Source organism: Vulpes vulpes, chromosome 7, assembly GCF_048418805.1.
Source record: "Vulpes vulpes isolate BD-2025 chromosome 7, VulVul3, whole genome shotgun sequence".
NCBI classification, from domain to species: Eukaryota; Metazoa; Chordata; class Mammalia; order Carnivora; family Canidae; genus Vulpes; species Vulpes vulpes.
Genome location: NC_132786.1, coordinates 21,625,697 through 21,649,019, shown reverse-complemented (window position 1 = coordinate 21,649,019; position 23,323 = coordinate 21,625,697). Strand labels below are relative to the sequence as shown.

The following is a 23,323-nucleotide window of genomic DNA, read 5'->3' as shown; positions in this document are numbered from 1 at the left end:
GTAAAGAAAATGAAAACATTCAACTTTGATGAGCCTGGATGTGTTCTTTAGATAAAACATGGTCTTGTGTAAAATGCTTTGCCCCCTGTGGCCTCGCTGAAATCCCAGCTCTTCCACGAATCCTTTTCAAATCACAGAAGCCAAAATACATTCTTCCAGTGCAGGCACTGAGCTTAGACAGAGCTCACTCCTTACACACCTCATCGGCTGACCCATACTCTCAGAGATGCGGATAGTCACAAGTAGACAGGACCAAGTTTCATAGTCTCTTCCTTCTATCAGTTCCAACCCAGGCACCACACTCGGGTGTGCAAAATGGATGCCAAGTGTCCCTACACCTGAAAGTGGCCTTCAGACTATGAGTAAGGGAAATGATGGAAGGGTGTGCAATCGCCATGCAGTGGCCATCACCCACCGGAGAGAAGCCTCCATCCAGGACAGAGGTTGGTGGCATTCCCCAGAATCTCCATCTTTTGGGTGGGAGACAAAGGGAAGTGCAAGAGGATGCAGGCTGTCTCTCAGCAAACACCAAGTGAGAGGGGGTCACAGAACTCTTAGGGGGCACGAGATGGGGCCTTGGAAGCATAAGCAGTATCTACCTGGACCCCACCTGGAAAAAATTTCAATGGAGAGGCTGAAACCAGAACATTCTGAGCAGCCACATGTGATGAGTGGAGTGGCATAGACACAGTAGGTGTAGGTGATGGTGCTGGCAGAAAATGTGTCTCATGACAGAAATGGACCACAGAAATGAAAAGGCCAAGAGCCAACTGACCCAACAGAGCAAAGTAAGAGCAGAGGCTGACAACAGGAAGCCTGAGGACGAGGGACAGCATCACAGCTGAAGAAAAAAAACATGGTCATCTTTCAATGTCTTGTGGGATGGTATACAAAGAAACTCCCTAAAAGCCCCCCGTGAGCAAAGGGTCAGCTTTGTGCAAGCGTCACATCCAGAGAGACCTATCACCAGCTCACAAGGGCATGCATCACGTTACACTCTGCCTTCACCCTCATTTCTCCTCCTCCTCCTGAACCCATCCTTGGAACAGAGAGAAATGGGGGTATTGGGTACAGAGAGGACTAGGCATACTAGGAAAAAGACAAGAAGATGATCCTCACCTCCACAGGGCAGGGGCCGGGCCTGGAGCACACCCAACCTGGCAGAGAAGGAAGCCGGTCTTGGAGTCAGTTTTGGAGTTGATAATATATTAGCCTGCGCTGGGCATTTTAACTTCTAAAATCACACTATTTGTAACACAAAAGAACCAGAAAGGACTACAGTATCTTCACAATCTAGGTAAAAACATAACCAGCTCAATATTGTTTCCAAGTCACAGTCAGAAGGAAAAAAATAATAAAGGTGCTTCACAATTGTCCCATGAGTCTACCACATTAAGTCTAACACTGAGAAACTCATTCAGGGGAAAGAGGGGATCACGTCTAATGCTTACTGAAGCCTGCAGGTGCCTTACACATTATACATCATTTTTGTTAGAGCTTACTTGGTTGCAGGAAAAAAAAAGGAAATCCATAAAAAGTAGTTCAAATAAACAAAACAACAACAAACAAACGTATTATAGATGAAATGGATATTTTCAGAGCTCCCCTTGGGTAGATGACTCCTGTCTTACCCTTCTCTTGAACCTATAGTCAATGCTACCTGATTCCAACTGCCACAAAACCCCAGGTCTAGCTATATAACATATTAGTGAACCCAAAAGGTATTTATTGACACTTCGCTGAAAAGCAAGATACAACACAGCAACATTTCTATTCTGTTCCCCAAAGTATGTCTCCTGGCCGCCAGCAACATCATCCTTTTTGTCTTGTTCCCTTTTATCTCTTGCCACAAGCCTCACAGATACCCTCTATTTTTCTGATAAATTCAGCTCTGGCGAGCTCTGTCCAATAATAACTTGGAAAGGAGCCATCACTCCCACTCCTGCTTAGAAAGCAATTCAGTGACCTTTTTTTTTTCTTTTTTCTCACTTATTCCTCTTGGGATGCAAAGTTCAAATGCAAAGTACCTTACCAAAAAGTTTGTTTAACAACAATAAGAAGTTTTCTTTGGTGGTAATGGGGAATGAGAACAAACATAGGAACTCTTGTCAGGAATTAAAGAGGTTTCTTTATTTTATGTTCTATCAATCTTACATAGTGGTGCATCTCAGAACACCAAAGGAGCCTAAGGGAAGTAAAAGGAAGTACAGATGGGCTTCAGGTGAAGTGCAACCAGAGAGTCTGGAAGGGAGGCCATGTGCATGCTTCAGGGGCCCATCATGTCCAACCCCCTGCTCGCTCCCCATCCTCCTTTTCTCAGTGGTCATTCTTAGCTTCCCATGACCATCCATGGTTGTCAGAGTTTAAGTGACCTTCCATATAGTGCCCTCCATCCTCTAAGTCGTAGTTCAAATTTCCAAAGACACTGTTTGATTGGCTCAGTTCAGCCAGTGGATTTCTTCCCCCAGAGCACATGGTTGGCCCTGGTCTAATCAGCTGGATAGAGAAGAAGGCGAAGTCCCATGTTTAAACAGGAGAGGCAAGGCTATGGGCAGGGTCTTTCTTTTAGAAGAGACATAGCCCATGAGGCAATGAATAGCATCTCCTTTATACAAATGTCCAACTGGCAGTTGATGAATAGGATTAAGAAAGAAACACTGCACACTACAAAAGCCAATACAGCGTGGGAAAATATGATGATAAGCATGGCTTTATTATCGTTTTTCTCAGATCATGTCCTTCTATGATTTCTCAGACTTTTGACAAGTATACAGATAAGGTTGAGCTGCAGAGGCCATATCCTGGAAGACACTAGAAACTACTCTTGGCAGTCACAAATAAAAATCACCAGAAGCAAATACAGCAAATGCTACGTGGTAGCTCTATGGGTCTGTTGGTTGCCAAGGATCATGGTTATCATTTGGAGGAGCAGAAAAAGGTTGTTGCATGAAGCCTTTAGTTTCATGCTATTTCTAGACCATACGGACATAGTAAGAACAGGAAGCTATGAGTCTATGAAAGCCTTCCCCAACTAACCTGAACTGACCACTCTTTTCTCTGACCACAATCCCAAATTTGGCTTTGTTTATTTTCTAACACTCTGGGTATTTTATTCTGTTTTTCCTGTCTCATCTGTGATGCTCTGCCTATCAAAGAGGCAGTTCCCTTTTTTTCCCCCAAATAGTAAGCAAGGAGCCAATGCTTACAAAATACATAAATAATACTTAGCATCAAGGAAATTAAGAAATAGGTTGAAGCTTACTGAATAAAAGATCCATACTATTCATTACTGACACATTTGCAGTTTGAAACATTTTCTCAGTCTTACTAGCCCTGTTCCCAGAAGTGACTTGCATACAATCATGTAGCTTAGTTTCCTCAGTTAAAAAATAAAAGGAGAAATAAAAACATATCCAGCTACTTTGGCAGCTGTCGTGAAGGTAAGAACACTCACGAAAAACTTATGACAAGTAGGGAATGGAGAAAGGCACACAAATTGTCGATCATCTCCTCATTTCATATAGTACCCTCCATCTTCAGGCTGCAAGTTTATCTCAGAAACATGTCGTATAGGTCTGTTTTGTACTAAAGTGTGAAGGACTACCCCCTGGCTTAGGGCTACATTAAATACATTTTATTATAGAATCGGTTGTAATACCTATGCCCTAAAATGCCTTCGTAACTCCAGAAAGAGCTTGACAGGGTCATGAAGGCTTAGTTTTCAGAGAGTGGGGTGGGGGCTAAGGGGGTAGGCGAGAGGTCCAGAGAGCGGTCACCACGTCCTCCTACTTTATATTCTTGCTACCTCAGTAAATAATCCTCCAGTGGGTGGGCTTTTCCACATGTGAACTCATACATTTAAAGCTATTTTAACAAAGCCCCAGCACATCTTCATCTTTTTTTCCTTTACGAAAAATGTGAACTTGTTCTGTTGTGTGCACATTATGCCAGATACAATTTTTAATCATACAGCAATGTCTAAATGTCTGATGATCTCTGAATGCTGCATTTGAAATTTTCATAAAACAGACAGATACAGATGCTGAAAGAGCAGGCACATTATATGCGGTGTGAAAACAATGCAGACCCTCTCTGGCCCTATGGACATGGGGACAGGACCAGCAAGGAGCCGGAGAGCTTTCCTCCATTTCTGCTAACTAAACAGATTTCCAGGCACTTAAAAATCAGATCATCAGAGGATCCCTGGGTGGCTCAGCAGTTTGGCGCCTGCCTTTGGCCCAGGGTGTGATCCTGAGGTCCCAGGATCGAGTCTCGCATCAGGCTCCCTGCATGGAGCCTGCTTCTCCCTCTGCCTGTGTCTCTGCCTCTCTCTCTCTCTCTCTCTCTCTCTCTCTCTCTCTGTCTCCCATGAATAAATTAATAAAATCTTTTAAAAAAATCAGATGAGCATGGGGGTTTACAAAATTCCAATCAGTCTATTTCCTTCAAAATGTCAGATAATTAAAATACAGCATTTGAGGAACAGTTTTTGACTTAAAAAGTAGTAATCTGGCAAGTTTACCCAGAAAAGCAATTACTACTCATTTACTGCCCTCTATTCCTGGAAACTTAACTTATGCATGAGCTTATGCTCGTTTTATGTATTTTACTGAGAAAGCGAGGACAATTAAAATTTTTTTTAAATCAATAGAATGTAAAACCAAAATAACATAAATAGGTTTTCACTAATATCCTGGAAGTCATTAAAGCAATTTATATTTTACGCATTACATTAAACATTCTCAAATTCCTTGGAATGATTTAAGTTCTGGGCAGTAAAAAGAATTTACATTTTTTATTTATATGGGTTCCCTCTCCTATTTCTTTCAGAAATGACGGGCCAAACAAGTAAGCCCCCTGTTTGGTATGAAGAGCTAAGGTGGGCGAGAGAAACTGTGACCTGGATGTGCTCTTACTGATGTTAAATATTAGTGAAGTGCCCTCTTGGCTGAGTCACTAACCTTCATGATATACAATAGTACAGCAGATGTGCCCCAACTCTGTGCTCCAGCAGAGTTAGAGCAGAAAGAGCCCAGCATGATTGAATGTGCCAGGGACAGGGAGCCAGGGAATGATAGTCAGTGTCTCAGCTGTCTCATTAACTAGCTGTAGCCTGTTGGAGCTCAGTTTACCTCTGAAGCTAGATCCTGTTTTAAAATACTACATCTGGGGCATCTGGGTGGCTCAGTGGTTGAGCGTCTGCCTTTGGCTCAGGTGATCCCAGGGTCCTGGGATCGAGTCCCACATCGGGCTCCCTGCATGGAGCCTGCTTTTCCCTCTGCCTGTGTCTCTGTCTCTCTCTGCGTCTCACATGAATAAATAAATAAATAAATCTTTAAAAAAAAAAAAAAAAAGAACATCAGTAAGAGAGCCTGAAATTCTGGCTACAAATGGTGCCCACATCTCTGGTAGCTCCTGAGCCATGAAAGTACTGGGGAGATTCCAGGTGGCCTAGATGAGGATAAAAGAATACAACGTACATGGAAACTGCCACTCTACCTACCGGCTCACTAAAATTAATAAACAATCTTCAGCGAAACATAACAGAATCCCTCCATTCAACATTCACAACACCAAGGATAAAACTCAAGATCAGTCAACATACAAAGAAATATGAAAATGTGACCTCAAGGAAGTGGCACAATTAACACAGACCAATCCCAGGATGACTGAGATGTCAGAATTTGAAGATACAGATTTTACTTTTTTTTAAAGATTTTATTTATTCGTGAGAGACACACAGAGAGAGGCAGAGACGTAGGCATAGAGAGAAGCAGGCTCCATGCAGGGAGCCTGATGTGGGACTTGGTCCCAGGACCCCAGGATCACACCCTGAGCCAAAGGTAGACACTTAACCGCTGAGCCACCCAGGCATCCCCAAAGACATAGATTTTAAAGTGGTTATTGTAATGGAACCTGTTACTTACTGGGGAAAGGTACTTACAATGAATGAAAACACAGCAATCTAAACAGGAAAAATGGAAACTATGAAGAGAGGACGAAGTAATCTTTCTAGAATTAAAAACACAACATCTAAAATAAATGGCCAGATGTGACAAAAGTAGGATGGAGAAGCCAGGGAAGGGTGGCTGAATGTGAGAACAGAGCAAGAAAAATGAGCACATCCAAAGAAGTCCGAGGAAACAAGTCTGAAAGCATGAGCATCTCTGAGACCCAGAGGACCATAAGGCTCTGATGTGAATGTCATCCCAATGAGTAAGGAAAAAGTCAAGGTCTAGGCAGGGAGGGACAGGGGACCTCTGAGGAGGCTCTAAAACTATTCCTGGCGGGCAGAAGTGCTAAGCCAGAGTGAACAAGAGAAAAGGGAATAGACCAGACCAACCTGCCCTGGATGTTAGGGACAATTTTTCTTTGGTGGCTAAGATGCCATCACAGCAAATGACCAGACCTCAAAGGAGTCAGTCACTGAGGGTGTGGTTATCAATAGCCCTGGCTCAAACCCAGATGGTGCAAGAGTCTCCAGGTCCCAGGCTCCCCTACCAACTTGTCAATAAAAAAAACAGGCCCAAAAGCCCTCAGTGGCAGCCCTGTCGGGAGCCCTCTCACTCCTGAGAGCTCTTCCTGTGTCCTCACTTAATACAACTCTATCACTTTACTTACTCTCCTTTGTCCTCGAGATTCATTCCTCGATTCCATGAGACAAGAATCTCGCTCTCCTGCTTCACCAAGAGCTTGTGAACAGAAGAAACATCTGATTTCACCAAACACGGTGAATCTACAGATTCAAGATAATCTATAAAGTCCTAAAATAAATATGAAGCAAGCCACGTCAAGGCATCTAACACACAAACACTGAAAACCAAAGATAAGGAGAAAATGTTGAAAGTAGACAGAGAAAAGGGGCACATTTCACTCAAGGAATGATGAATCCAGTAACTGTGTGCTTCTCGGGAGAAAAAAAAAAATCAGGACAGGATTCAGTGGAAACACCATTTATAAAGGACGGAGAAACCAGAATCTTACCAACTTGGGATGCTACGACCAGGAAAAAAAAAAAAAAAAAAACCTTTAAGAATGAAGTCAATGTAAAAAGGCAGGAGGGTCTAGCCAGGATTACTTCACAAAAAAGCATTCCCAATGAACTAAAATGGTTCAGGTAATAGCCCTTCCTTCCTTCCTTCCTTCCTTCCTTCCTTCCTTCCTTCCTCCCTCCCTCCCTCCCTCCCTTCCTTCTGAAAAATGGCAGAGACCCAGGCCAAATGACTGGAGCCCACGGGCCAAAGTGTGCTATCCTGTCCTTATGGTGAGGGCAGCACAAGAACAGAAAGGGCAAGTAAGCGGGGAGTAGAAAATTTGAAATTTGTCAAAAAGAACTTAAAATACTTGGATTATTGTTAGTCGGGAACCTCAGGAGCTGGCCAGGTCCCCCACGGGGAGGGCCGGCAGGGACAGAAGGCAGGCAGGCCAGATGGCAGTGGCAGGCCAGCCTAGCGCTGAGCAAGGGGCCGCCACACCCTCCCGCTAGAACTCTCCAGGTTCACAGAGGCCTTCGCGAGGCAGAGTCGCATACAGCACCCTGAGCATCTCCAGGCCACCTCCCTGCATCACGGCAGAGACCCAGGAACTGCTTCTCGGTGGCAGAGGCAGGCAGAGCGCACGCTGCTCCCAGGACAGGGGAGGGCTCAGGCTTCGGGATCAGCCTGAGGTCTCACCCTCTCACCGACCTCCGCTGCAACAGTGACACACACGCCCCACCTGAAACAGTCAAAACTGGAGCTTGGCACACAACAGGGAATCTAGTTTATCAGCAGATCAACGCTGCAAATATGAAAGTTGACTGTCCTCGAATTATGCATGACCTTAAAACTTTAATTTACCCCGTATCCGTAGCAACGGCTTTTATGTGCCATTACTTTCACGTTGCAAAAAAGCACTGAAGGGAAGTGTACGGTGCTGATAAAGTCGTAAGTTAACAACTCTGGGAGAGATTTAATGAAAATATATTTTTTTAAACAACAAATTCAAGAGTAATTCTGGGATACATGAAGTATGGCATATTGGAGTTTAAATGGTCTAATCTGCACAACTGAGCACCCAGCACCTCTCACCATGGAAGACTTCAGTATCTCTTAGAATATGAAAAAAAGAAAGGCAAACATTTTGTGTAAATAATAAAACTGCAGCTCTTCTTCTTATAAAGGTTATATTGGATTTTGATAAATCCTTATACAATGGTCCCTAACTTTTAAAAATCAAAATTTTAAACATTCATATTGTTTTAGTAATATTATCACAGAATATATTCATTAAGCACTCACTAAAAAAAAAAAAAACCCACAATACATCATGACTATAGAAAACTTAAGTAGAAAATATATTAAAAATAAGAGTCATTCTTTCTCCTATTTCCATGTTAATCACACTTAGTAGTTTGGTTACACTTCCTTACCATCTTTTCTCTTACCAGACATGTATATCTATATAATTAGTATCATAAAATGTATACCATTTTTGTATCAAGAAAGAAAGGAAGGAAGACACTTCATAAATTTCTAGAAAGCACCATACTCTAGTATGCTGTCAGAAGCCAGCAAGCCCCTGTGGACAGAGCCTACCAGTGTGCAAACAGTCCACGTAGGTGGCTTGACTGGTCTACAGGCAGCTTCCAACTGGTAGGCCTCAAGGGTTTACAGAACAGCCCGTAGCACTAGAACTTGGTGAACACTAGCCACTGTCCCCAACCCCAGACCAACATGGTAGATATGCATAATCCCACAGGGGCATTTTAATTTTCCAACCCCTGTAACCATGGCTCCTGGAACTACCTACCTTCCCAGGAGCACCAGCTCTTGCCCACACCGGGCACACAGTGGAGGGGTTACCCCTGTGATCCTTAGCAGCTCACCCACCCCTATCATCAGGAGCATGGACCCTACAGGGCACCTGGCAGGAAGCAGCAGTGATGGCTGAACCCAACCACTGAGTGGCCACGCTAAAAGACAAGGACAGTGAAGGCTTCCCAAGAACAAATCACAACAATGTGCCAAACATCAGTTACTGTCACTGCAGTGGGTAAGTGAATGAGACAACACGCAGGTGGGTGCAGTGACCCTTCTCCTGAGAGGGTGAGGTCCTTCTTCCCGGAAAGTCTCCCACAGAGGACCCTCATGTAAAACAAGGAAACAAGCTTAGTTCAAACTTCTAATAAACTGATATCATTGAGTTTTATATTTCATTAGAAACCGTTGTAACCTAAGCCTCACATGGTGTGTCCTACTTTGTGGCACTGACTGCCAACCCCCTTCCTACGTGCATGTGCCTCGTTCACTCCACACTCGCTCACTCGTCTCCCCAGGATTCCCTCCCCAGCACGGCCACATCACCATGCCAACTTCTATACAACCACGCACCACAAATCCACAAACTTCCAGCATATACTATAACGTCATCGGTGAATTCTTCTTTAAGGAAAGAGACTGGAATATCTTTCCTCCAACAGATGGATCATAATAATCTCACTGCAGGCAACAGAGGGTCATCAAAAATGTTAAAGCATGAGGGGTGGCTAAGACCAGAGCTCCGCTGTAGAGAGTGAAGGCAATCTCGAAGTTACTATTTGGGTTCTCAGCTCTTGGAACTTAACGAGAGTTTCTAATGTTTGTTAAATGAATGACAGTGATCATTCACAGTGTCAGTAGAATTCAACAGACTAAGCATTTGTTGCACACCTGCTAGGTGCCTACTCCTGACTAACCAGTTCCCTGGTACCTTCTGAATCTGTTGCCCACTTCCCAATGTTGAATACTTCCCAGAAAGTTTTATCGGTGTCAATACCCTGCAGGCCAATTCTGCCAAGAAGCCACTTTAACACTGGAAGCCAAGGCACTTTCTAAAAGGAATTATTGAATGATCTGAACTCCACAGATGTCTCTACCACATTCTCTCTGATGCATGAAACCTTATTATTTTTAATTTAAAATCTTATAATATCAGCTACTACATATTAAAAAGACATTTCCTATGGATATTAAATAAAGTAAATGTGAAAAGTGTAACTGCTCGAATCATACTTAATGAGCACAGAGATCAGAGATACGGCTGGCTGATGCAAATATTTCACCCAGGTCTGACTGCAGTGGAAAATGTTGAGTATTACCCAGTTGATATAAAGGCATTCGGTGTAAATCCTCATCTTACATAACTCAACAGACCAGGGGCTCCCTCATTCACCAAACGAATCCAGTATCACCACTAAATCCAACTCCACATACGAGCAATTTGCAACGAATGGAACCAGCTTCTCCTAACACGCTAATAAACACGAGCCTCTGCAAAAGACCAGAGATTCAGGCTATATACTATATCTAAGATCCAAAGTACTTGCCTTCTTTGTTGTTTTTAATTAGAAATACTCTAAAATACTTTAAAAGTACCGTACGGAGGCATACGCTGCTGCACAGCTTCCCCGTGTGACCCAAGCAAGGGATTTCCTTGCAAGCTGAGTGCAGCCTGAGGTGGGCCTCAGGAGAGAAGGGTCCCCCTGGCCGCGGCGGGCAGGCCGTGCCGCACACGCACTCCGCGTGGGGCAGGGGGCACGTGCAAGCACACATTTCCCACGGCTTGGCCCCACACACCCTGGGCTACCCTGGAGGGTCTGCGGCAGCCTCTCACCGCGGCCCAACGTCGGGACTTTTCTGGGAATCATTCCAGGCGCGCGTGGCCCATTAAAGTCAATTACGCACGTGTCCGTGACCCCTAGGGGAGCGCGTGCCGGGCAGCGCTCCTCGCTCCTCGCTCCTGGGGAGCTCTGGCCCCAGGGTCACACTCGGACGGCGGATGGCCGCAGACCTTTCCCGCTCTCCTGCAGCCCACCGGGGCATCCCGCCTGTGCCCGCGGGACCACGCAGCCCCGCGCCAGCGCCGCAGGCTCTCCGGGCCCCGGGGAGCCCGAGCAGGTGCACTGGCCCGGCCGACTGCGGGCTCCGGTCCGGGCGCGCCACCTGTTCTCACAGCGCGGCACCCGGGAGCGTCCCCTGCCCCCGCGGCCCCGCTGCCGAGGGACCCAGGCCGCGCCGCGAGCCCGCCGGGGGCCGCTCGCCTGCGCGCCCCGTGGCCTCAGCCCGCGCCCCGCGCCCCGCACCCCGCGTCCCGCGCCCGCCGCGGGCCCTTACCTTGTGGCCCTTCCCCGGGGGACACCTGACGTTATTGGAGGCTCCCGCTGTTTGGTTCATGTCCGCCCAAGTTGGGGGCCCGCGGCTCCGCGCTCCAAACTTCCCTGGCGCCGAGGGCGGCGCGCGGCGCGTCTCGCGGAGGCGGGGGTCGGGCGCCCGCGGCGAGTCCTCGGGCCGCAGGGGGCCGCAGAGGGGCGCAGAGGGGCGCGGGGGGCGCGCCGGACGCCCACGCCCACGCCCACGCCCACCCCACGCCCGCGGCGCCGGCCGCGCCCGAGAGGCAGCTGCCGACCCGCAGCGGGAGGCCGAGCGAGCCGCGCGCGCGCCGAGGACGGGCGCCGAGGTTCGTGCCCCGCGGCGGGACGGCAGGAGCGCGGCCCCCGGCGGAGCCTCGCGGCGGGCACCTCGGGGTGGCGCCCCCTCGCTCCGGCTGCAGCCGGCCTCGGGCGCACCCCGCACCTCGGAGGGCCGGCGCCCGCCCGCGCCGCCCAGTCTTCCCGGGATGGTCGGGAGGTGGCACGCGAGGCTCTGCCAGGCGCCACCGCTCGGGCGCGGGCTGCCGGGCTCGGGCCCCAGCGGCTGCAGCCGCCGCCCGGGGCCGCTGGACGCGGGCGGGGGCGGGGCGGGGCGGGGCGGGGGCGGCCCGGGCGTCCGCGCCTCTCCGCGCGCGCTGCGGCCGGCTCCTGTCTCTTTGCGTCTCCCGCTCCTGCTCCCTTTTCCTTTGGCGCCTACGAAGTCGTGATCGAGTCAGGCAGCTTTGGGGCAGAGGTGGAAACCTGACCCCTGGGAGCTAAGGAAGACGGATCCAGAAAGAGCCACCGCTCCGCCGAGACCGCATTGCAACGTCTTAGCGCCCGGGAGCGCTTGGGACCACGGCTGCGGTGCCGAGCCAAACCGTGTGTTTTCTAGGCTTATCCACATAGAGATGTTTCAGTGTGAATATTCTGGATGGAAAATCTGCATGATTCAATTTGTTTGTCCACACACATACACACAACTTCAGTTTTACCATCCTCAAAGTGAGGGTAGCAGTGGGCGTCCCGTGAGCACGTGCACTTACTCTTCCCATCACGCTGGGTTCTTTTTTCTTTTTTTTTTTTTTTAACAAAGAAATAATGAACATTTACTGAATGTTTCAGACGTGTTCCAAATTTTTTCTTTATTTATTTTTTTTAATGGAGTTCAATTTGCCAACATGTAGCGTATCACCCAGTGCTCATCCCGTCAAGTGCCCCCCTCAGTGCCCCTCACTCAGTCACCCCCACCCCCCGCCCACCTCCCCTTCCACCACCCCTTGTTTGTCTCTGAGTTAGGAGTCTCTCATGTGCTGTCTCCCTCTCTGATATTTCCCACTCATTTTCTCCCTTTCCCCTTTATTCCCTTTCACTATTTTTTAAATTCCTCAAACAAATGAGACCATATAATGTTTGTCCTTCTCCGATTGACTTACTTCACTCAGCATAATACCCTCCAGTTCCATCCACGTTGAAGCAAATGGTGGGTATTTGTCGTTTCTAATGGCTGAGGAATATTCCATTGTATAGATATACCACATCTTCTTTATCCATCATCTTTCAATGGACACCGAGGCTCCTTCCACAGTTTGGCTATTGTGGCCATTGCTGATAGAAACATCGGGGTGCAGGTGTCCCGGCGTTTCATTGCATCTGTATCTTTGGGGTAAATCCCCAACAGTGCAATTGCTGGGTGGTAGGGCAGGTCTATTTTTAACTCTTTGAGGAACCTCCACACAGTTTTCCAGAGTGGCTGCACCAGTTCACATTCCCACCAACAGTGCAAGAGGGTTCCCTTTTCTCCGCATCCTCTCCAACATTTGTGGTTTCCTGCCTTGTTAATTTTCCCCATTCTCACTGGTGTGAGGTGGTATCTCATTGTGGTTTGGATTTGTATTTCCCTGATGGCAAGTGATGCAGAGCATTTTCTCATGTGCTTGTTGGCCGTGTCTTTGTCTTCCCCTTTGAAATTTCTGTTCGTGTCTTTTATCCTGTCCCCACCAACTTACGCTGGGTTCTTAATCAAAGCACAGCCCCAGGTGGTGCCCCCTTTAAAAGTTAAAAGATTTTGCTCCCAGGCTGATGGTCCTTGTTTCTTCAGTATCTCCAAATCCAAACAGGAATGATGTCCACTCTGTAAAGCCCCTTATCCTCTTTCCTGGGTTTTTCCCCTGGGAGAAGTTTCAAGAGCAGCTCAGGACATTCATGTTGTAGGAATATGAAGGCGTGTTTTGGGCCTCTGTGTGTGCTGCAGTGGACAGAGCCTGGTGGTGAAGGCAGATGCTGCCTAAGTCATGGCCTTGCACTTTCTAGCACATGTCTTTGGGAAGATTCTTCCTTATTTATTTTAAAGCTCTGAGGTAGGCATTATAGTGCCAAGTTCCGGGTACAGATGCTGAAACCCCAAAGTAGTGGTGGTGGAAGGTGCTTAGCACAGGAGCCGGCATTCACCAGATGGCAGGTGTCATTCACAGCCTGGAACATTGGGAACACGTCTTAGTAGCTCACAGACACTGTTGTCAACTCCATCTTTTCTGGATGTGGAATCCACAAGTGTGAGCATCCTGAGAGTAGGCCCCTAGGAGTTTCGACTCCTCATGCTCCTCCACTCTCGGCCTCTAGCTGTTCATCAGAGTTACCCTGGATGTGTTCCTCCCTGTTTGTGTGTCCAGGGTTCCTGCTCTGGGTCAGCAGATCCCCCCCTTCTCTGCAGATCCCCGGCAGCTGCGTGCTGGCTGTGCTCAGCTCTCTTCTGGGCCCAAGAAGCGTCATTGATTTTCAGTGTGTTCAGGTGTTTCTTGCTGTGAGGCTGGGAACAATGGCTTTTATGCTCTTTACATGTTGCCGCTGAAACCAGGAGTCTGTTTTGGTTTTTTTTGGTCCTGGTTTTCCTGTTTCCTTCTTGTGTAATAATTATTCCTCAGTTTATCTCTCTCCTCTCATATGATACTGCGACTATCAAGAAAACCCTGGTGGTACCTTCCGCACGGCTCAGAAATCCCTTTAGCTAAATAATCGAGTTTATTAGGCTCTTCTGTTGTGGAATAGCTGCAGCCTGCACTGTCACAAAACATCCCACCATTTTGCAATAAACATCGCACTCCCAGTGGGATTGGTGGGAGTCATTCCAGAAGCAGTCTGCTGTAACCCACATCCCGATTTTTTTTCTTTTTTTTTATTGGAGTTCAATTTGCCAACATATAGCATATCACCCCGTGCTAATCCCGTCAAGTGCCCCCCTCAGTGCCCACCACTCAGTCACCCCAACCCCCCGCCCACCTCCCCTTCTACCACCCCTAGTTCATTTCCCAGAGTTAGGAGTCTCTCATGTGCTGTCACCCTCTCTGATATTTCCCACTCATTTTTTCTCCTTTCCCCTTTATTCCCTTTCACTATTTTTTATATTCCCCAAACAAATGAGACCACATAATGTTTGTCCTTCTCCGATTGACTTATTTCACTCAGTATAATACCCTCCCTGGCAAGATGGCGGAAGGGTAGGGTCCTCAGTTCACATCCCGATTTTTTAATGACTAATCTGAGGGGTAGATAATGCGACCACTGACTACCCAGGTTAGTGTGATAGAGGAGTTCTCAAAAGTGAAAGCTGAACAATTCGGTCGTGCTTTCCAGCTTCCTTCCTCCCAGGAACGAGGAAATCAGGTCAAACATGATGTAGGTTTTGCAAAGTTAAACTCAGTAGCACCTGTGGGCTCCATTCAGCTACTGTTTCTGTGTTTAACAATTGTAGATTTTGCTCTTTTTATGACTTTAGGGATGTAAAAACACACAAGTGCTGACACCCGATATCTGAGGGAGGAAGGTCTAACCTAGGACTGACACTCAGGTTTCTGCTAACTTGCTCCAAAGAAGAAGCTGTAATGTCACTGTTGGGCCACCAGTGCTGTAAGTTGGTCCATCAGATTATAATGGTTATTGCTGGGGCACCTGGGTGGCTCAGCGATTGAACGTCTGGCTTTGGGTCAGGTTGTGATCCCGGGGTCCCGGGATCGAGTCCCACATCGGGCTCCCTGCGAGGAGCCTGCTTTTCCCTCTGCCTGGGTTTTTGCCTCTCTGTGTGTGTCTCTCATGAATAAATAAATAAAATCTCAAAAAAACAAAAGGCTTAGAATGGCAATTGCTCATTTCTGATAGTAAGATTGAAAGTTTTCTGATCTCGCACAGTCTTTCAACTGTCCACTCTTCACACTACAGTAAGAAGGCGGCAGAATGATGACAACAAAAAAGTTACAGTTTGTGCTTTATATTTCTATTGATTAAGATTCATATCTATAGTAATATCTCTCGGAAAAGTAGGGTAGTATTAGTTTAATTGCATTTGATGCAGATTCACATCCAGAGTTTACAGTAGAGGGAGGTGGGAACAAAAGCCAGGGACATTTTTAACGTGTGACTAAAATGCTGGCTGTCTCACCTTCAGCCCCGGATCTGAGGGAAGCGTGAAGTGAACTTACTGTGTAGATCATTCTTTCTCATCAGTCTGGGAGCACGACTGAGAGAAATGCATTCGGGGTAATGAAGCTTCTCCTATGGTGAACAGCCACCGTTTCCATGATTAATTTAGTTTTAACATTCATTAATATTTATTGGGCACCTACTGAACTCTCAGTGGGCATTCTATGGAGCTGATATTTCTACAGAACATTCATCCCAAGCACATATTTGTCACTCTGGCATCTAGGACAGTTCTGGAATACTCCTAAATTCAATAATATCGTGAGAACATTTCCGGCAACTCTAGGCACATAGTTTGAAAGCTCTCTGCCTGATATTGCTACATCTGCAGGTATGTCTTGTGTTTGCAAATCCATCCAGCCAAACTTGTCATTGAATTGCTTTGGCACCATCAGCCATTTATTAAAAACCAGTTGATTATATAAGCCTAGGCTAACTGTGAAGTAGTCCAAGATTGCTTTTGGCAAATAATGACTATCAATTAGAAGCTGTTGTAAACACGCTGCTGTCCAGAATCGGTTCTTCAGTGGAAGACTCATGTCTTTGTACCCATGCCCTGTGCCTAGAGTGTGCCCCACACTGGCTCTTGGGGCTCCTTGGGCTTCCTGTGATGGCTCTGCTCCCCGTGGAGACTGAACTGTCCTGTACCTTGTTTTCTCATCCAGTTGTATTGGGTCTTCCCAATTGATAGTCCTGTTATTTTAACTTTTGCAAAGATTATTTATTTATTTATTCATGAGAGACACAGAGAGAGAGGCAGAGACACAGGCAGAGAGAGAAGTAGGCTCCTGCAGGGAGCCCAATGCAGGAGTCGATCCCAGGACCCCAGGATCACGACCTAAGCCGAAGACAGACGCTCACCCACTGAGCCACCCAGGCACCCCTGTTATTTTAACTTTTAAATAGTCTTCTCAATGCACCTCATAAAGAAAGGAAAAGAGGCAATTAAAATCTTGCAGTAGGCACTGATCAGAATAAATGCAATCCCTTGGCTGCAAAGAAAGAGGGTTATCCCAAGGTGTCTGTATCTCTTTGGAAAAGTCAGCGGCTGGGGGAATGCGAAATCCACGGTATTTTCACTTTGTTAAAACTGCCACATGTAACAAATCCTGACTGTGTGCTGTCTTTTTTGTTGTTGTTGTTAAGATTTTATTCATTTATTCATGACAGATAGAGAGCGAGAGAGAGAGAGGCAAAGACACAGGCAGGGAGCCTGACCTGGGACTCGATCCCGGGTCTCCAGGATCACACCCCGGGGCGAAGGAGGTGCTAAACCACTGGGCCACCGGGGCTACCCCTGTGCTGTCTTTAGAAGGTTATTCTAAGTGGCCTTGATGCTGGAGTTGGGGATCCAGGGTGAGGCCAGGCAGATCTCCTTTGCCACATCCATGTAGCAATGGCAGCCGGCTCCATTGGTGCCCTGCCTATATCTCATTGGCCATTTCTGTCCCTACCTTCCACCTGCAAGTACCTGTGTTGGCTGCACTCTGGGTGTGTAGCAGGCTGGATATGCCATGGGGTCCATGTGCCTGCTGGGGACTTGCAGATAAATATCCAGCCCACGACCTAGGATAAGATAACTTTGAGGTACATGTTCTATCCTGTGTTCTGGAGTTCCCTGTGCTGGCAACTAGACTAAGTGCATCCTTTGCTTCCATCTCATGCCACAGCCATGAGAAAGCCCTGGCTGACCTCCAGCTACAGGGAGCAACACTGACAGGCCCCTGAGCCATGCTTTGGAATCCAGCCTGGCACTTGTGTGGTTGTTCATGCCACCTCCTCCCAGCCCATAAGGACTGCCATGGGGATGGTGACTGCTCTTGGAGACGTCGGGCCTCACTGATGGCCAGCCTTCAGTCAAGGGCTCCCTGAAGGATGTCCTTAGACCCTGAACACCTCCATGCTTCTCTCCCTCATTTCTTCACCAGGATCAGACACACATGGTGGTCTGGTGGCTTCCAGGACATCTTCTGCATGTTCTCCTCTCATGTTTATCACCAACATGGAGTCTGTTTCTTGAGGAATAGGGCGGACACATGCTTATGGTGTTTCCAGCATCATCTTCCACCCAGACTACTTGTGCACAGTAAGCCTCGATTTAGAGTCTATTTCTATGGGGAACCCTGAGCTAAGACTCATCAAGAGGTACTACCTAACAACCACAGCCTTAGTGTAACTTTATCATATTATGAAATCACATGACAGTTGTAACTAGAAGAGACTTCTGAAGGGATGCAGCCCAATGCACTCATGTTGCACGTGAAGAACGAGAGCAGTGAGTTCACCTCTCAGTCAATGCACAGCCGAAGAGGATTGTTTCAGATAATTATTGATAGCTTAAGTATGATAGATTGATGCTCTGTGTATGAAAGGGATCATTCCAAACAACTGATTTTTTTTTTTTTTAAAAGGCAGTTTGAATTGGTAGCTCTTTTGCAAGAGCATTGATCAATCTTGACAAAGTAAGAAGCAAGTCCCAGGCACACGGGGCTGCGGGACTATAGTCCCTGATATGTGTGCTAGGGTCTGGAGTCGGCCTGGGGTAGAGTGTGCTCAGCTCTGCACCACTGTTTTCAGAATGTGTTCAGAAGCTGCTGGGAATGCTCTGCAAAAGGAATCAGTATGTGTTTGCTCTGGCAAGTGTACCACCACTACTTCATCTACTCCACAGTAAGGCCGTGTGAATTGTCTTGACATTTGCACAGAGGATATAATAAGAAATTTTGGAAAGTGATGATCTGTTCCATTTCCCTGCCTTAAATAAACCATGCAGCTGTGATTAAATGAATACCTCCCTACTGCCTTTTTCCTTGACTAATAAAATCCCCAGTCATAATTCAGCTGCATTGGTCTGATTATGTGGCACTCCTGAAAATATATAGGTGCCTTTTTAATTGATTGTGTGTACTTAACTCAGTGTACCAAATTATTATTTGTAAAATTCTATAAAATATTCATATGACAAAGTCCATTCTCTAGGTTTTACTATTTTAATTAGATGTGGAAACCATGCCAGTTAAATTCAGCAAAGTGACATTGAGTAGTGCCAATTTTTTTGAACTTATTTTTCTTCATCTACCCTCTTTCTCTGCCCCTTATATATGCCAGCTCACATATTTCTCCTGACTTTCCCTCACGCTTTCCCTCTCCCTGACTCTGTGTTTCAGTCATGCTGCTTCCCACATTTGCCACAGCTTCCTTCATCCACCCTGGCAATCCTCCTATTCCCCTCTTTTTGAAACCCAGATGCATACCTGGTTCCTCAGTATGACATGCGTACTCAGGGCAGACAGTTCTATTGACTCCAGTATGTGAATTCCCCAGAAATTTATATCAAAATATGATGTTGATGGTCAACATATGTAGGTCACATATGACTTCAGATTAAAGAATCTGTTTATCTTAAAGTAATTGCCACTCTACTCATTGGAAAAACTGGAATATTTCAGTGCAGAGACATAAAAAGCTGCTCTGCATCATATATACTTTTCAAGAAAATAAATGAATTATTTCATTTATTAAAGTCATTGTCCTTTCTTTTGATATTGGTGGAATCTTGCTAGACTCCTAATCCAGTTAATGATTTTTGAATTACATTCTAAAAGCTTCATTAGATGGACCCTTCCTAATTTGGCAAAATCTGGGCTGGTTTACTTTTGGGTTCGTTACAAGGAGGGAGTTAACTAAGCAAATCACTAGTACAAAAAAAAACAAGTCCTTAAGAGAAAAAATTATTGTCAAGTAACTTAGCATATCAGTCACCTCACATATAACACAAAATTCACCATTTTAAAATCTAAAAGTACTACTCAATGGCATTAAGTGCATTCATGATGTAGACCAAACACCCCAGAAGTGATCCCACCAATTGGAAATCCCATCCTTCTTGTCATAAAGACTCTTGTTTCCAAACCCGTAAAGGTGCCCATGACAGCATTGTTTGTAATGATGGGAAGCTGAGAGCAATCTGTGTGTTCTTTCCTGGGAGAGTAGATAAGGAAAATATGGGGCTACACAGGGAATGCTGTGCAGTAGGGAACCAGTGCTTTACTTCCATAGGGATTTGGGGTTACTTGATCAGAGGCTGGTCCAAGTTATCTAGTTGATGGCTGATGCAGGACCAGAGCCTGAGGCAGTACTATGGTTGCAAATTATTGCTAAAAAAAGGAGTTTAGCAATATAGGTTTTTTAAATTCCTTCAAGGTCTTCTGTGGGCCACATGATGACTCAGAGACTCAGCCACCTTCACTTTGCTGCTCTGTCATTTTAATGTGTAGCTTCCAGGCCGCCACTGCTTGGGGACAGGAAGTTGGAGGGTTACATATACATGGGGCTCTTGTGCCCTCATAGAGGGGCGTCTTCACCTCTGTTGCAAGTTCACTGGCAGGAATTAGTCATGTGGTAGGAACCGATGGTAGAGGGTTAGGAATTGTCATCTCTGTGTGCCCAGCAAGGAAACAACTGCATACTGGTGACACTGGAGGAGAGCTCCTAGGAGAGGAATGGTAAATCTAATCTGGGATTCTCCCTGTTTAATCGAGCCACTTTTTGCTACATATCCATCAGCCTGTGTGTTTGCTGTCATATTGTGGTGCAGACCGTCCAAGCCGTCCATGCCAGGGAGCAGGAGATGAGCATGTCCTGTGGGGGTCAAGAGGGTCGCTTGGAAGAGCAGCACTTGGGCTTTACCTTGAGGATTGAGGAGGATTTTGAAAAGTAAGGAAAGTGGTTCTGGTTATGACAAAGCCATGGGCACCGTTTAAGTTGAGGTGAGGAACAGGTAGAGACTTCTCCCAGCCTGTCTTGGTAAACCAGGCAGGTCAATCTTATTCTAGAAAAATGATTATGTGGAGAAAAGGCAGGTTGGGTCGCTGAATGCTTGGCTACAGAGCTGGGACTTTATCTCACGGTTAATAGGCAGGAATGGCTCAATAGCCACCAGTTCTTAGCAGGAAGGAAGAGTGTGCTATTTGGACTCTGGAGAACCAATTTCACTCTCCATTTGTACTTGCAGATTCAGCTTCAATACCATTTTCTCATGTTCCAAAAGTTCAAAAGCAAGCACTCAGGAGACAGTTGGCTGTACATTTGTGTCTCAGGTTTTCTGAGACTAACCGTCCAGTGAATTCCATAATACCCTGTGCTCCTCACTGTGGAGGACACGGGAAAGCCAGCAGCACAACGACTGTCTCTGTGAGTGATGTCAGGGCTGCAGACCCTGATTGGGAGAGAGAGCATTATGGATGGAATGGAGCTCGGTGGTGCCTGTCCTCCCAGCTACCCAGGCCCTTTCTGTGTGGCACAACGGACGTGGAGCCATCGCTTTGAGGTGCAGTGGTGGGCCACTGTCTCCAGCAGCACTGTCCCCGACAATAGACAAAATAAACTTGAAATGTCACCAAATACAGTGTATTTAATGGAACTTCACCTTTCAAGACAATATGCATGTATTTTAAAGGCAAGTAAATGAGTAGGATGTGAGTGATCATTGTTAAATTACCCTGTGTATACTTGGGATGGAACTAAAGCTCCTAGAAATTATAAGGGGTTAAATGAAAGCACACTAGTTGGACGTTGACACCATACAATTTTTGCTCTTCTGCACTGGCATTTTGAATAACCCAATAAGGACAGCATGAAGTCTTAAAGGAGCAAGCAATTTTTAAAAGATTTTATGTATTTATTTGAGAGAATGAGGGAGAGGGAGGGAGAGAGCACAAGCAGGAGGGAGGAGGATCAGAGGGAGAAGGAGAAGCAGACACCCACTGAGCAGGGAGCCTGACTCCAGGATCCTGGGACCATGACCTGAGCCGAAGTCAGATGCTTAGACTGAGTACCCAGGTACCCCACAAGCAAGCAATTTTTTTTTATTGCTACCCTGGCCAGTCCTAAAGAAAACAGTAATTATCACTTTGGTGACCTCAGTATCCCTTTGTTTCACCCTGTTTCCCTGTCTGCAGTGAAGTTGCATGGGTGGGAGCCACGAGATTTGGCAAATGTGTCCAGCAGGTACATGAACCAGTGTCGTCCCTCCTGGGAACATGTGTAATCCCACCCATGTGTCCTGTCCTGCATGTGGCCAGAGATGCAGCGCCGCCCCCAGTTCTTCAGGGAGAAGTTCTTTTACTGTCTTTGTCACAATCACGTGTAACAACTGAGAGAGCTTTAAAATGGATTTTTTTTTTTTTAGTAGAAGGAAAAGGGAGAGGAAAAGAACATTGATGGCCTTGAGAATCTGAAAAGCAGACATAAAACAGAAAAGGGAGAGAAACATTATATAAAGTTTCGTGACTTCACAATCTGAAGCATTCAGGTTTGGAGCATTAATACTTAATGTTTCCGCCTTTACTTTGCACATGAACAAATTTAAAAATAACACTGTGCGTGGAGCACATTTCAATCAAAATTACTACTAATGATGATTAAAGACAAATTATTGTAATGGATTTGTAATGGCCCAGGGTAGCCCACTCAGCATTTGTGCAGGAAATATATATTGAGTGCATATTATGTGCCAGGCCCATGTGAGGCTCTAAGGACGTAATGATGTCGAGAGGTATGTCCCTTGCCATCATGAAGCTCCTTTCATAGTGGATGACACATTTAAACAGCAACAAGTGATACAAGTCAACACAAGGGATGAGAAAGAAACAACAAGGACCTTATATTGGATGTAATAGGTAGTTACCTAATTTAGATGTAGTCAAAAAAGATCTCGGAGTGTTTGGGTGGCTCAGTGGTTGGGCATCTGCCTTTGGCTCAGGTCGTGATTCCGGGGTCCTCGGATCAAGTCCCACATTGGGCTCTCTGCAGGGAACCTGCTTCTCCCTCTGCCTGTGTCTTTGTCTCTCTATGTCTCTCATGAATAAATAAATAAAATATATATAAAAAAAGAAGATCTCTGACTTAAGTTTAGGTTGACACTGAGGGAACAATATGTATGAGGGACCAAAAAGTATGAAAGTTTGGCACAGTCAGGAACTGACCAGCAGGCAGAGTTGTGACCACGCTGGGAGCAAAGAAGAGAATCACACACGAGAGGGATAGGTTGGGTATTTGTGGGGAGGAGAGCTCTGTAACTTCATGCTTTGAGTCTCCTCTCCCAAACCCATCCTCTGCTTCTAACATGGCAACTATAGATAAAACATAAACAGAGAAAAGGGAAGAGACATAGCTAATTTTAGGCAAAATATACATCTCTGTGGACCAGAAGCAAACGAGAGATAGGAGCTTTAATTAAGGCCAAAAGTACCATCTTGCTGGTCTCTAAGCAAAGGCAGCTGGGAGCTCAGTCTCTATCAAGGAACTAAAGTGGGAAGCATGGCTGCAGGTGGGGCGTTCCCAGGCTCAGTGCTTTACACCAAGGACTTGGGTGGGCGTGGTCCCTTCCCGTGACCAAGTGATTTTTTAAAAGTCACAGATTCCTTACCTGTGCAGGGAGCCGGAGGGATTTGACATTTCCTGCTCATCAGAATCTGGGCTAGGCTTCCCCTGGGCTCAGTGGCTGGATATATAAGAGCCCTGACACCCCCCCACCAAGAATAGGAATTAGAGCACTGATATAAAACTTCCTCTGATCGGGGCCGATGGGACTGAGTAGAGGCAATCACAAAGCCACCAAGTAAAGAGATGGACAGAGAAGAAGGGGAAATTACTGACCAGTAATTCTACTCCCTGCGTCCCTCCCAAGAAAGTCTTTGC

General features: G+C 46.4%; 1 protein-coding gene across 1 annotated transcript in view; it reads right to left on the bottom strand.

The window, feature by feature from the left end:
• The window catches only part of DPP6 (dipeptidyl peptidase like 6), a 908,079-nt gene extending 896,407 nt beyond the window's left edge, over positions 1–11,672 (bottom strand). The window contains exon 1 of the mRNA XM_072763227.1: positions 11,133–11,672. Coding sequence (XP_072619328.1) covers positions 11,133–11,192 — 60 coding nt within the window. The 5' untranslated portion in view covers positions 11,193–11,672. The remainder of the gene's footprint in view (positions 1–11,132) is intronic.
• Positions 11,673–23,323: the final 11,651 nt, after the last annotated feature.